This window comes from Pelophylax lessonae (genome assembly GCF_965119305.1).
Source record: "Pelophylax lessonae genome assembly, chromosome: 1".
Taxonomy (NCBI): Eukaryota; Metazoa; Chordata; class Amphibia; order Anura; family Ranidae; genus Pelophylax; species Pelophylax lessonae.
In genome coordinates this window covers 861,184,855-861,199,843 of record NC_138768.1, presented here as the reverse complement: position 1 = coordinate 861,199,843, position 14,989 = coordinate 861,184,855, and the positions used below count along the sequence as shown (strand labels likewise).

General features: G+C 45.6%; 1 protein-coding gene across 1 annotated transcript in view; it reads left to right on the top strand.

Moving 5' to 3' along the window:
- Positions 1-7,473, top strand: part of LOC309550064 (uncharacterized protein) — a 206,288-nt gene extending 198,815 nt beyond the window's left edge. Inside the window, exons 22-23 of the mRNA XM_082250530.1 lie at positions 4,095-4,221; positions 7,134-7,473. Of these exons, the coding sequence (XP_082106656.1) occupies positions 4,095-4,221; positions 7,134-7,213 (207 nt within the window). The 3' untranslated portion in view covers positions 7,214-7,473. The remainder of the gene's footprint in view (positions 1-4,094; positions 4,222-7,133) is intronic.
- The last annotated feature ends 7,516 nt before the right edge of the window (positions 7,474-14,989 follow it).

Genomic DNA, 14,989 nt, shown 5'->3' with positions numbered 1-14,989 from the left:
TGTCCCAGGCCATAACGGAACGGGCAAAGTTACTAAAAAGGGACTTAGAAATGGAACAGCTCTCTCCGGGCCTGACAGAACTAATGGACCAAATGGTCCAAGCTCTACTATTTCTATGTGATGCATTGCTAGATGCAGCCCCCCTTGTAGCCAGAGTGTCTGCGGTGGGGGTAACTATTAGACGCATGGTGTGGCTAAAAAGCTGGTCTGCAGATGAGGCCTCAAAGAAGGCTCTATCAGATCTCCCCTTTTCGGGAGACCGTTTGTTTGGTTCCTCATTGGATAAGTTAATCAAAGGACTCACAGGCGGGAAGAGTACTCTTCTTCCTCAATCCCCCAAGGGCAAGTCACCGTGTAATAGATAGGGGCCTTATTTCACAACCCACAGGCGGCCCTTTCGTGCCTCCGGCGCGCAGGAGAAAGGATCTAAGCCATTCTTCTGGGGGTTTCAAGAAGGCAAGGTCGGGGTAAGCCGAGAACAGGCCTATCCAGACCTGCAAACAAATCCCCGTCTGCATGAAGGGATGCCCTCACCCATATCTGGGGTGGGGGGATGTCTTTGCTTCTTTCCAGAACCATGGACTTTTTTGACTCAAGACAAATGGGTCCACAAACTCATCCGATCGGGTTACAAGATGGAATTCCAGTCTCGACCGTTAGACAGGTTCTTCCTGTCCAATCTACGTCTATCTCCAGACCAGTTAAGGGTTCTTTGAGAGGCGGTACAATATCTGCTGTCGCAAGGGGTGATTGTGCCGGTTCTTTCTTGGGAACGCTTTCAGGGGTTCTATTCAAACCTGTTTACTGTGCCCAGGAAAGAAGGCAAAGTACATCTAATCCTGGACCTTATGGCTCTGAACTGCTTTGTGCGGGTACAGAAGTTTAGAATGGAGTGCATTCGCACGGTAGTGGCGTCTCTGCACCAAGGAGACTTTTTGGCCTCCATAGATATCAAGGACGCATATCTACACATCCCTATTTACGCTGGACACCAGTGTTTTCTTTGCTTCACTGTAGGAGAGTAGCATTATCAATTTGTGGTGTTACCCTTTGGTCTTGCCTCCGGCCCCAGGCTCTTCACCAAAGTGTTGGCTCCGGTATTGGCGTTACTGCGACAACGGGGGAATTACGGTACTGGGTTACCTGGACGATCTCCTCCTAAGAGCAGTCTCACATTCAGCCCTGTTGGTCGACTTGACAATCATTGTATGGACTCTGCAAGAGTTTGGTTGGAACATCAATTTCACAAAATCTGCCCTGGTACCATCCTTAAAAGTGAATTATCTGGGCCTGACACTGGACTCTGCTTCGTTGAGGGTTTTTCTTTCCCCGGACAAGCTGCAAAAGTTACAGGGGGCGATTCGTTTGCTGTTTTCTAGCAATCTGTCATCCCTGCGGACTTGCATGCGGGCCTTGGGTCTGATGGTGTCGACCTTCAAGGCGGTTGCGTTTGCTCAGTTCCACATGAGACCCTTACAAAGGGAGATTCTTGTCAAATGGAACAAAGATCCAAAGTCCTTGGACACTATGATTCGGTTGAGTCACAACGACGCCAGGGCAAGTCCTTCCCACTGTATTGGACTGTGGTAACCACAGACACCAGCCTGTCTGGCTGGGGAGGAGTGCTGGGGAAGCTCTGTGTCCAGGGGTCCTGGACAGTAGAAGAGTCCAGACATCCGATCAATATTCTGAAATTTAGAGTGATAAATCTTTGTCTGAGTCACTGGACAAATCGTTTAGAGGGTTGTTTAGTCCAGATTCAATCGGACAATGCCACGGCCGTGTCTTACATCAATCATCAAGGGGGCACCAAGAGTGTCTTGGCGGCTCGGGAGGTGGCCGAGATCCTGAAATGGGCGAAAAATTTTGATCCAGCCCTTTCTGCAGTGCACATTTCAGGTGTGGAAAACTGGCAGGCGTTTTACTTGAGTCCTCAGGTGCTGGATCAGAGTGAATGGTCTCTGCACCCGGAGGTGTTTCACCTCCTGTGTATCCAGTGGGGGACTCCCGACGTTGACCTGTTAGCTTCTCGTTTCAACAAGAAGGTTCAGAGGTTTGTAGCCAGGTCGCGAGATCCTCTGGCTGACGCCACAGACGCACTGGTGGCTCCTTGGGGTCAATATCGGCTGATCTATGCGTTCCCTCCACTGAAACTCCTGCCAAAGCTTCTGGGCAGAATAGAGGTGAAAGGGATTTCTGTCATTCTGGTGGTCCCAGACTGGCCTCGCCGGTCTTGGTACGTAGATCTGGTAAGGTTGGTCACTGATGCTCCTTGGAGACTTCCTCTCAGGAAAGAACTGCGGTCTCCTGTCTCGAGGGCTTATCTTCCATCCTGATTCACAGTCGCTGGCTTTAGCGGCGTGGCTGTTGATAGCCAGGTGTTGAAGGATAGAGGTATTTCTGACTCGGTGATTCTGACACTGCTGAAGACCAGAAAGTCTACTTCTAGAAAGATCTATCATCGTACTTGGAAATCGTACATCATGTTGCAAATCACTGAAGGTGCATCCTTGCTTTTTTTCGGTGGCTAGGATTTTGACCTTTCTTCAAAAAGGGGTTGAACAGCGGTTGGCTTTGGGCACTATCAAGGGCCAAGTGTCGGCTTTGGCTGTGTTTTTCGAACGTTCTTTAGCCACGCATGCCTTGATTCGCACTTTTAATCAAGGCGTTCGCCATATGGCTCCTCCGAGGCGAACTCTGTTACTTCTGTGGGATCTTAATTTGGTATTGTCTGTTCTTCAAGAACCTCCTTTTGAGAACATTAGGGAGATTCCTCTGTTTACACTGTCTCAGAAGGTTTTCTTTTTGGTGGCCTTTACTTCTGCCCGCAGAGTATTTGAATTGGCGGCGCTGCCCTGCCGTTCATCTTATCTGGGGGTCCACAGGGATAAAGGGGTACTTTGACCTAATCAGTCGTTTCTTCCTAAGGTGGTTTCTGATTTCATTGTGCTGCCTTCACTCTGTCCTAAGCTAAAGCATCCCAAGGAAATTGCTTTGCAATCTTTGGATGTGGTTCGGGCAATAAGAGTTTACCTGGCGGCTACTGAATCTTTCAGGAAATTAGACTCTCTCTTTGTCCTCACCGAAGGACCTCAAAAGGGATTGGCCGCATCTGCTGCGACTATATCCAGATGGATCAGGCAGACGGTGGTACAGGCTTATTTACTAAAGGGTCAGGTTCCTCCTTTCCCTGTAAAGGGGCATTCTACTAGGGCGCTGAGTGCCTCTTGGGCTTTTCCCCATCAGGTGTCGATAATGCAAGTTTGCAGGGCGGCAACTTGGTCATCTGTGCACACGTTCACAAAATTCTACAAAGTAGATGTGTTGCATCCTCGGATGCTTCTTTTTACCGTAATGTTTTGCAGGCTGCTGTTTAAAAGAGAAATTTGTCTCTTTCAGGGTGCATGTTGTTTCTAGGTGAGCTCCAGTTGTTCCTTGTTGTGCTCCGTGTTACCTGGTTGGCTAAGTTTAGCCTTTGGGGAATTACGTTCCTTTCTTCGTTGTTTTTTCATCCCCTCATGCAAATACTGCTTTGGGACGTCCCAATGGTCAAGAAGAATATGGAGCTATGTCTGTCAATGAACGATAGAGAAAACTGGATTTTTGACTTACCGTAAAATCTTTTTCTCTGAAGTTTATTGACAGACGCAGCACCCGCCCCTCTAATTTTGAGTTGGATGGGGTTCTTCTAAACACTGCTTGCAACAAAACTGAAGCCTATAGCAGAGTGTGTAGGTGTATGCCTGCTGGGACTGCCCCATAGGCGTGGTAAAGATTTTTCCTGCCTAGTGTCCTACTCCTGTAGGAGGCAGCATAACCCAATGGTCAAGAAGAATATGGAGTTGCGTCTGTCAATGAACTTCAGAGAAAAGGATTTTACGGTAAGTCCGGTTATTACAGCGATGCATGCATACACCTATTTGCAGGTGGTGTTTGACGGTTGATTTGTGGCCTCCAAAATCCAAGCTAGTCCCTTCATTTAGATCTGGGTGAAGTCTGGCCTGACAAAAGCACAGGACTTCAGAATGCAGAATTGGACAAATATGGAACATTTCAGATCTTGTATAATAAACTCATCTTTCCGTCCTCTGCAGAATGTGGAGGTGTCGGTGTGGGTGACGGTCCTGGCAGTGATCTGGCTTCACAGCACCTGTCTAGATCAGAGAGAGGAGTGGGAGCTGCTGGAGGGGAAAGCCATCTCCTGGGTCAGGACTAAAGCAGGTAAGTGCTAAGTGTAAGCTGGACTACTCTCACCTACCAATCAGAACCCACCTTTTATTGATATGACTCCCATACAGCAAATTCTGAATACTGTCTACAATTACCGGTACATGACTTTGAGTGTTTTTTTTTTTTTTTTTGGTTTCTTTTTACATTTAGTTAATAATCCTTTTTTTTCTGTTTTTTTTTTTTTTTTTTTTAATATAAATGGTTCCTCATTACCCCTGAGACCAGGAATACGCAGCAGATTTTTAGTAGTGCAAGCGTGCAACCAAAGTCATTTGCAATCAGTCACTAAGAGTAGTGAACAATTGCTACATGTTTGGAACAAATGGCTCCCCATGGAGTGCGGTACACAAGCAACCCTCCAGGCTTAGTAACCTAAAGCCCAAGCCTGGACAAAAAAAATTGCTTATTTTTGTCTAGGGGAACAAAAAAAATATTTAGATACTCTATCCTCTGCTCCCTCATGCTCCACCAGTCTTGAGCCCTGACATAGTGAAGACCAGAGCAGGGTCCATAGCCCTGCTCTAGACATGAGGACACTGAGGTACAGTCCACTGCTGGAGCATGAGAGTGCGTCACCTTCCAAAGGAGCTTAGGATCAGGTAAATAAAATGGTTTCTCTTCTCCTAGACAAAATTGGCTATTAACCCTTGCAGTGTGGGCACAGGAAAAGGAGAAATGACAGCTGAAATCAATCAGCAGCCAGTCATCAGTTTAGTAAAATTTTACTCTGATATTCTAACAGGTAACCATTCAGATGTTCTGGAACTATAACCAATCGGGAAAGGGCTGGCACTGTCACATGATAGTAATCAAACCTCTTGATTGGCTGCAGTCTTAGAAACTCTAAATGGTTGCATGTTAGAATGACAGAGTACAGTTACTAAACTGCTGACCAGCTGCCAAATAATTGATTTCAGCTTTCATTTCTCCTTCCCTGAATCTGCTGTTCAGAATATTGAGAAAAAGCTTGGATATCAAACTCTGGAGCAGTCCTGCTGAATCCAGGACTGTTAGGGATATGCACAAGTATCAGATATGGATCACTAATGATCAGGCAATACTCATAAAGTGGATGATTGTTCCCGCATGTAGTACCTACCTACTACAAAAACCTAAAGGACCTTGTACAATATATAAAGATCTTGACATCACTTATTTCTCCGATATATTTAAGTAGATCAGGGGTCTCTAAACTACAGCCCATGGGCCACATGTGACTCAATACAAGATTTTATCTGGCCCCCAACGTCAGTGGCATACCCTCAATGTGTACAGACTGAGGATTAAGGGCAATATAGATTGCCTGTGCCTCCACTTCTGGTGTAAGGAGGGACTTTGATGGGTATCCTGTATATGGAGGGATTCTGATGTAAGGGGGCACTCTGATGGGTAACCTTCTGAAAGGGGGGACTCTGATGGGGATCCTGATGTAAGGGGGACTCTAAAGATTTTTGCTTGGCCCCCAGATATTTATAATATATATGATCTAGCCCTTCTGCCTAAAAAGTTTGGTGACCCCTAATATAGATTACTGCTCATTCCTTGGTTTCTCTAATATGAGAACTTTCCTACTAAATTTACTTCTCACACTCTCTTTACATGTGTGTGTGTTAATGTGCCAAGTGAGTTCTAGTAAAGTGGACCTCAACTCAAAACGTAAAGATTTGTTATGGTATAGGGACCATCTAGAAATGTTAATTGCGCCTAGGGAGTTGGCAATACTACTGTACTGCTCACTGTTCTCATTGCTGGAGAGGAAACTATACTTGAGGACCTGCATGATAGGGTCTTTCTGCTTCTGCTATCTTCGTTACCCTACCTGATGCTTCTTAAAAGAAAAGTATGGCCAAAGCTTTTTTGCTCACTCTTCTCTTCTGGGTCACAGGAGCACACTTACTTTTGCACCCCTTTGACCCAGAATCAGCCATCAATGGGCTAAAGCCTGCTGATGTCACAGAGCCACTCCAGAATGACATCACAAAGCCTCTCCAAAAATGTCAAGATCTACCCAGATACCTAGACCAAAGCTATCTCAGCCTCTCAGTGAATTGCTGGGATCCTGAGAGAGCCGCTGCCAGCAGATTTCACCTTCTCCACAACCCAGCGCTGACTGGAGGTGCAGAGCAAAGAGCGGTGACTGACAGTCACCACTCTCTGCTCAGAGTGGAGAACTGAGCAATCAGCAGTCCTGTGAGCACTCAGTTCTCAGTCTTAGAGTCGGCATGGGACAGCTGCAGCTGAACAGCAATGCTGCAGCCATAGTGGTAAATATATATATTTTTTTTTTTAATTCACTCCCACACTTTTCCTTCTTTAATCATTACCCTACCAGTCATCAGATCTATACTCATCGAGGTGGGGGAGACTAACATTAGAAAGAATTGTCCTGCCAATATGAAGTTAGCTGACCCAACACAGAGACCTAGTGAAGAAGAAAGCATGATAAGTCAGCAGTGAGGAAAAGATCAGCTGCAGAGAGACCACAAGTAACACTGGTGACTTTGTCCTCTGCTTGCCTTTATTTTTGGGTACAGCTTTTACATTACAGGTCCTCTTTAGGACAGCCCATTAATTTTGCTTGAGTTGTCAACACATCAAACATTTCACTGCAGCGCACCATTGTATGTCTCCCTGATATTTTCCAGTCAGGCTTCAGGGGGGTACATACATGACCTACACCTACTGTATACTGTACCAAGGACATTATTCCATTTTAGTCAAAGCTGCACAGTTTGTATTTATCCACAGACGCCGCTTGCCTGCATAGGCAGTTTTTTTTGTAAAGGTGAACTATGCCTTTAATAATTCTCAAAAGACCATTTAAATCAGATTGTTAATTTACCCCCATTACACAGCCCCCACAATAAAAAAAAAAAAAAAAGTGACATTTGATGTATCCTCAGGTTCCTCTCTTGGTGAGTTTGTCAGAGCGGGGAACAAGCAGCTGAATTCCTCCGTGGATCCCAAAGTGTTCGGCCTGTAAGAGGAGACTTCTTGAGGAACCAAGATGGCGGAAGACTTCTCCTAAAGGATTCTGGAATCTTCCAGGAATGTCGCTGCATCTTCTTTTTTGTGTAACCAGTTTTGTGCCTTTATACTCTGCTCCTTTATCTGTGAGCGATACCAAAGTTAGATGTGCAGAGTTTGCTATTTAGGGATTAATAACTGCACTATTTACAGGTCGTTGTTTTTTACTATTCTGGTAATACTTTGTTGCAGTAATGTTTGAAGGAATAAACCACTTTGTTACATAGTCAAATAGTAGTTGAGGTTGAATAAAGACAACAGTCCATCCAGTTCAACCTGTACGGTGTGTGTGTGTGTGTGTCCGTGGCTTGATCATTTTCCTTAATCCTGAATGTTGTTCTTTTAAAAGTAGTCTTTTAAAAGTAGCCATACTCCCCACAGCTACCACCAATTGTGGAAGAGAGTTCCACATTCTCACCACCCTTATAGTGAAGAACCCCTTACGCAGCTTTAGGTTAAACTGCCTCTCCTCTAATCTCATTGTATGGCCACGTGTCTTCTTGTACTCCTTGAGACTAAATAGTTTTTTTCCTATGCTGGGATCACCATTGAGGTATTTGTAAGTCGCTTTTATGTCCCCTTCCAGACGTCTCCTCTCCAAGGAGAATAAATTAAGTGCTTGTAATTGCTCCTCGTAATTAGGGTCCTCCAATCCCCTAATTAGTTTAGTTGTCCTTCTTTGGACTCTCTCCACTTACAGCACATCCCTTCTGAGGATTGGCTACCAGAACTGGACAGAATACTCCAGATGTGGCCGGACCAGAGTTTTATAAAGTGGTAGGATTATAGCTTTATCTCTGGAATATATCCCCTTCTTTAAGCATGATACTATTCTGCTGGCTTTGACAGCTGCAGCTTGACATTGCATGCTATTGCTTAGTCTATCTTCTACTAGAACCCCCAAATCCTTCTCCATCCTGGATTCCCCCAGAGGTCCCGCCCCCCCCCCCCCCCGAGCATAATTTGCTTTTATGTTTTTTGCCCCCAAGTGCAATACAATACCTTACACTTCTCTACATTAAATCTCATTTGCCACATAGTTGCCCACGCTGTTATTTTGTTCAGGTCATTCTGTAACATTTCTATATCTTGATGAGAAGTTATTACTGTCCTGCATATTTTGTGTTATCCGCAAAAACTGAGATTGAGCTACTGATTCCATCCTCTGTTATTGATGAATAAATTGAACAAAATTGGTTCCAGGACTGAGCCTTGGGGGACCCCACTTACCACTTCAGACCAGTCTGAGTACGTGTTATTTATCACCACCCTTTGGACACGCCCATGTAACCAGTTTTCTATCCAAGAACAAACCTTGAGGTCGATGCCTGCAGTCCTTAGTTTGTAGATTAGGCGTTTGTGGGAACTGTGTCAAATGCCTTAGCAAAATCTAGATACACCACATCCACAGGTCTCCCCCTATCTAGCTCACAGCTCACCTCCTCGTAAAATGTTAACAGAGTGGTTTGGCAAGAACGTCATTTTGTGAACCCGTGCTGATTACTGCTAATGATACTGTTTATCTTAGCAAATTCTTGGATATAGTCCCTTATCGTCCCTTTCAATAATTTACATACAATTGATACAATTCATGTCAGGCTGACCGGCCTATAGTTTCCCGGAATATCCCTCCTCCCTTTTTTGAATATTGGTATCACATTAGCTTTTCTCCAGTCACTTGGTGCAGTTCCTGTCAATATACTGTCTACGAAGATTAGGAACATCTAGATATAATCCTACTGAGTTCCTTGAGTACTCTCGGGTGCAAGCCATCCGGTCCTGGTGATTTATTAGAGTTAATGTTATCAAGTCTTTCCTTGATTTCGCCCTCTGTTAGCCACTGCGGCAAGTCTTGTGATGATGTGCTAACCATACATTCCTGTCAGTATACCCCTCCTTTTTGCTTGTAAAAACCGGGGAGAAGAAAGCATTTAGCACAGTTGCCTTCTCTGTGTCATCTGTAACCATCCTCCCATCATTGTTAATTATGTGTGCAACATGCTCTGACCTCGCTTTTTTGCTAGTGATATATTTAAAGAATTTCTTAGGGTTCCTTTTACTTTCCTCTGCTACAGTATATGTCTCTCGAAGTCGATTTTAGACTTCTTGATTTCGTATTTACATTTCTTATTTGATTCCTTGTATTGGTGGAAAGCCGATAAAGTCCCCTCCAATTTATATCTCTTAAAGACCATTTTTCTTTCCCTAATAGTTTCTTTTATGTAGCACCACCCCCGTAGGAGCTGCTGATTAGATTATTGGGTCTACGTCCTGCCTAACAACCCACAGAATTGGCTCGAACCCTCCCTAGGCACAACTGACCAAGAATAAGACTGGAACACCAAATGGCTACAGGAGAACACAATTTAGAATATAACACTTCAACAAATAAAAATGACTTGTTACCTTTCTCCAGCTGCAGACCTTCTGGGTGACACAATGGGACAACACACAGGATTTCGTTATATTAAAGATGAATTTACTATGTATCAGAATGAAACAAATGGGATACAATGAAATATGGCTCTTTAAAGGATTACATGTACCAACTTAGAAAGATAAAAATACTCCCACATTCATATATAATAAATGCCAGACACAGTACCAGACAGGTAGGCCTATCTGAGTTCCCACACACAGTTCCTCTGTTTTTTCCTGAGGTCTTCGCTAGCAACGTTGGTGCACATCGATTTGTAATCCAAGTTGAAAATGAATAATCAAGAGGATGGCAGCAACAATTACTGATCACGGCTGGGTGTCTGTTCAGTTCTAGCGGTAAAACTTCTGAGGGAGATGTAGGCCTCGAGCGGCTTTTATAAAGGTACGGATGTTTGCCTATAAATCTCCTGGGGCGGTATAGTGGAGCCCGGGATTTAATGCCTTCTGTTATAAAGTCAGTTTTTGGGCAGGTGCCCTCTCACCAACCAAGCAGCGTCCCGGAAACTCTCTTCCATTGTTTCAGTCTCTGATCTGCGTCCTACACCACCTAGATGCGGATGATGAGTGATTCCAAGCTCTGTAAAGCAACGACTGGGCCTCCCGGAAGGTTATTTTACGAAGGGTGGAACGCTCTCGCTTAGTCACTTCGGGCCCGGGCTTCAGGCCTAGTCAACTGCTTTAGGCCACAGCGCTGAGATCTTGCTTGTCCAGGATATCGATTCCAAGAGAGCAAACCTGGCTCCTCCCTTCCCCCAGCAGGCTGTGCGGTGGGACAATGCACCCTGGTACTCCAAGGGAATTGGGGATAATGTAGTAAATTCCCTGACAGGAAATCACAGAGCAGCTGCAATGTGGCATTTTGGCCACTAGATGGAGCCGAGTTCCTACAAAAGGTCATACAGTCTTCTTATGCACATTGTAAAGGTGAAAACCCAGCTACATTTACATTACGGTTTAGCCACCCTGGTTTGGCCTTGGCTCTTCTAAATTTATTTCCCATAGGAATGCGCTGTGAGATGCTTTTGTTCAATATGTTCCTAAAGCATTCCCATGTTTCCTCCGTGGTCAGTGTTCCTAGGGTTTGGTCCCAGTTTATTTTCTCTATTATTGAGCACAGTTTAGGAAAGTTTGCCCTTCTGAAGTTTAGGGTTCTTATGTTCCCCTCCTGCCTTGCTATCTTGTGATTTACGTTAAATGTGATCATCCTATGATTGCTAGGACCCAAGTTGTCCCGGACTCCTACATCTGAGATTAGGTCTGTCATTAGTAATTAAAGGATCTAGCACTGCATTCTTTCTAGCAAGAGAAACCACCAACTGAGACATGTAGTTGTGCTGTAAGATGTTCATGAAGAGATGGGCCTTTAGTGAGTGTGCAGTCCCCTCTTCCCAGTCAATGTGGGGATAATTGAAGTCCCCCAATATGATGACTGGCCCCAGCTTTGCCTCATTACCCAACAGTGATAGAAATTCCAGCTCAGCCTTCTCCCTTTGGTTGGGCGGCCTATAACATATAACATACCCCTACTATTACTTTCCCCTTTACTTCTTCGATATGGAGTTCTACCCACACAGATTCTAACTTCGTACTCATCCCTTTCATAATGTCACTCCTCTCTACCACCCTTACATTATTTTTGACATAGAAACATACCCCTTCCCCTCTTTTTCCTTCCCGGTCCTTCTGATACACAGAACACCCTTGGATATTGACCAGCCATTCATGTGAGGGGTCAAACCAAGTTTCTGTTATTCCCACAAGGTCTATGTCCTCCTCATGTATTAACAGTTCCGAATCATCCATTTTATTAGCTAGGCTCCTGGCATTTGCGTATAACCATCTTAGTTTTGTAGAAGTGGATAGAGAATTGTACTTAAGTTTATTCCTGTTTGGTCTGAGGTTTGTCCGCACAGACCCACCAGTGGTTGTCGCTACGGTTCTACTGTCAATGCTGACCCCAATTATACCTTCTGTCCTTTGCTCCCTACTAACTGACTCTAACTCTGAGCCCCCCCCCCAACACCTAGTTTAAAAGCCCCTCCAGTCATGTTGCCACAGCTGCAGCATACTGCCAAGCTTGCTCCAGTGACGAGGAGGGAGGGGATAATGAGGTCACTGACTGTACTTGGGTGCCTGACAGGATAGAGGAGGAAAGTAAGGGGGAGGAGGAGGCACAAATCCAATGAGGTAGGATGTGCTCCAGGGACCGCAATAGGTGTTGCCAACCTATTGCATCACAGCACAGAGCTCCACAGGCACAGGGTGCTGCAAACTCAAACTCAAAAGTTCATTAGTGTGGGCTTTTTTCTGCACATGTGCAGTAGATCACAGCGTTGCTGTTTGCAACATCTGTTTGAAGCCGATCAAGCATGGCCAGCACACTAGCCGCTTGGGCACCACATGCATGACAAGACATATGACGACCTGCCATGCAGTCCGTTGGCAACAGCACCTGAAAGAGCCACAAGATAAAGACAAGCATACTTCAACTTGCTCCTCATCTGGGATCTCTATCCCTACTATACCTCATGTCTTCTCAAATACCTGCATTGAGAGGGACGATGGTATAGCAATCAGTGCCACAGAGACTTGCACCCAATCTGCTAGTAGTACACCACCGCTTGATTTGAGCAGCAGGCAAATTTCACTACCCCAGTTGCTGAACCTTAGAAAAAAACACTGTCCCAGCCATCCACATGCTCAGCGTCTTAATGCTAGCTTGGCCAAATTGCTAGCATTACAATTGCTGTGTTTTCATCTGGTAGACTCTGCTCCCTTTCACGAATTTGTGGAATGTGCTGTACCACAGTGGCAGATACCAAAAAGGCATTTCTTTTCGCGTAAAGCCATTCCAGCTCTCTACCGTCATGTAGAAGGTAGTGTTTTGGCTTCCTTGGACAGAGCAGTCAGCAGAAAGGTTCACATTACTGCTGATTCTTGGTCCAGCAGGCATGGACAGAGACGTTACATTTCCTTCACGGCGCATTGGGTAACTCTGCTGACAGCTGGGAAGGATGCAGGACAGGGTTCAGTGTTTCAGCTTGTTTTGCCACCACGCCTCCAAAAAGCTGGTGCTGGTTCTGCCACATCTGACTTCTCCATCACCTCCTTGTCCTCTTCTTCTTTCTCCATGTCCTCTTCTGCTCAGTTGTCCTCTGAAGCAGCAGTGCTCCCTAAGCGTCAAGGGGCTACGCAAGCTGTCAGGCTAAAAGATGCCATGCAGCCCAGATGTTTTGGAACTACATTTCCCATGATGCTCATGCACTCTGCAGTGTAGTTGAGCATCATAGGAAATGTAGTTCCAAAACATCTGGGGGTGCCAAGGTTTGCCATCACTGGTCTAGGGGATAGGAGTCACACTGAAGCAGAGATTCTGTCAGCTCTGCAGGGGCAGGCTCAGAGATGGTTGACGCCGCGACAGCTTGAGCCAGGAATGGTTGTATGCGACAATGGCACCAACCTTCTCTCCCTCCTCCGACAGGGACACTTGACACATGTTCCATGCTTGCCACATGTTCTGAATCTGGTAGTGCAGCGTTTCTTGACCAGATACCCTGGCTTCCAAGATCTCCTGAGGCAGGCCAGAAAAGTCTGTGGCCATTTCTGGCGTTCATACAATGCCAGTGCTCGCTTATCTGACATTCAATGGGAATTCAACCTGCCCACCAACCGCCTCATTTGTGACATGCCCACCAAGTGGAACTCAACATTGACAATGCTGCAGTGGCTGCACACATAGCAGAGGTCCATCAATGAGTACCTGTGTTAGTATGGCACAAGGACAGGGTCAGGGGAGCTTGGCCTTTTTTTTGTCCCGCCAGTGGCTTTTGATAAAGGATACATGCACCTTCCTGTCACCATTTGAGGAGGCCACAAGGATGGTGAGCCGGGACGATGCATGCATCATTGACACTATCCCTCTAGTCTACCTGCTGGAGCACACGCTTCGTGGAATCATGGACAGGGCACTTGATTCAGAACAGCGGGAGGAGGAGGAGGATTTCCTTTCCTCACAAGGCCCCCTTTATGCAGATATCATGCCTGCAGGGACACAAAACATACAGGAGGAAGAGGAGGAGGATTGCAGCAGCATGTATGTAGAGGATAGCATACAGCAGTCTTCAAAGGATGGTTTTGATTCCCCATAAATCCCAGGAGTTGTACATGGTTGGGGAGAGGTTGCTCCTGACAATATCATCCTTAGTGACCCAGAGGACTCAGAAGCTCATGCCGCCTCAAACTTACGTGGCATGGGCTCCCTCATTCTGCAAAGCCTGAGAAAGGTCCCGAGGATTCTTGCTATCAAGAAGAGGGATAATTACTGGTTGGCAACCCTTCTTGATCCACGTTACAAGGGCAAAGTTGCAGAGCTCATCCTGCCTTCGCAGAGGGAGCAGAGGATGAAACATCTTGAGAAGGCCTTGAAAAAAAATTTGTGTAACACCTTTCCAGACACTGGGAGGTTAACATTCTCTGGATGTGTTTCTGAGGCATCGTTCAGCCATAGGAGGAGCGGTGGAGAAGGCGGCCGGCTGACCAATGCCTTTAAACAGTTCTTTAGTCCTCAGCAGCACCCAGGGCTGTTAGGTTTAAGCAACCATCGGCAGTATCTCCATCACATGGTGCATGATTATCTAGGGGCAAGAGCAGACTTGGAGACCTTTCCAAGTGAGCATCCACTGGGTCTTGAGGATGGACCACTGGCCAGAACTTGCTCAATATGCAATGGAGCTACTGGCCGCCTTTCCTGCTTCCAGCATGCTTTCCGAACGGACGTTCAGTGCTGCTGAAGGTTTTGTGATGGACAAAGGAGTGCGTCTGTCCACAGACTCTGTTGACCAGCTGACTTAAGTGACGTGACCGTGACGATGCGCATTTAGATGTTAGGTAAACCTGGAAGTGCAGTGATATGGGTGCCTCGGGACACAGAGCCACGACATTTTTACTGTTCCTATACACCGCATATCTGCTGCTTAATTGTGAGTTTGCTATTCATTTATAATTTTCATTTAAAATACTACACCAGAAGAGTCTCTCTTGTCTATACTTGGAGCCCTTTAGGATACTACAGCCCCCTTCTTGAATAATTACAAGACTGCCAGGAATTTTTCCATATGCTGTATCCTTACAGCTGTAAGGTAAGGGTGTAGCACACCTGGAAGAATATCATCTATATTATTGATACACTGTTATATCATCTGGTGCTGGAGTCACCTATATGATTACTTTTTGAACACATATTGGGAGAATCACTCAAGATATGTGGCCCTTATATTCACTTAAATGAGTAACT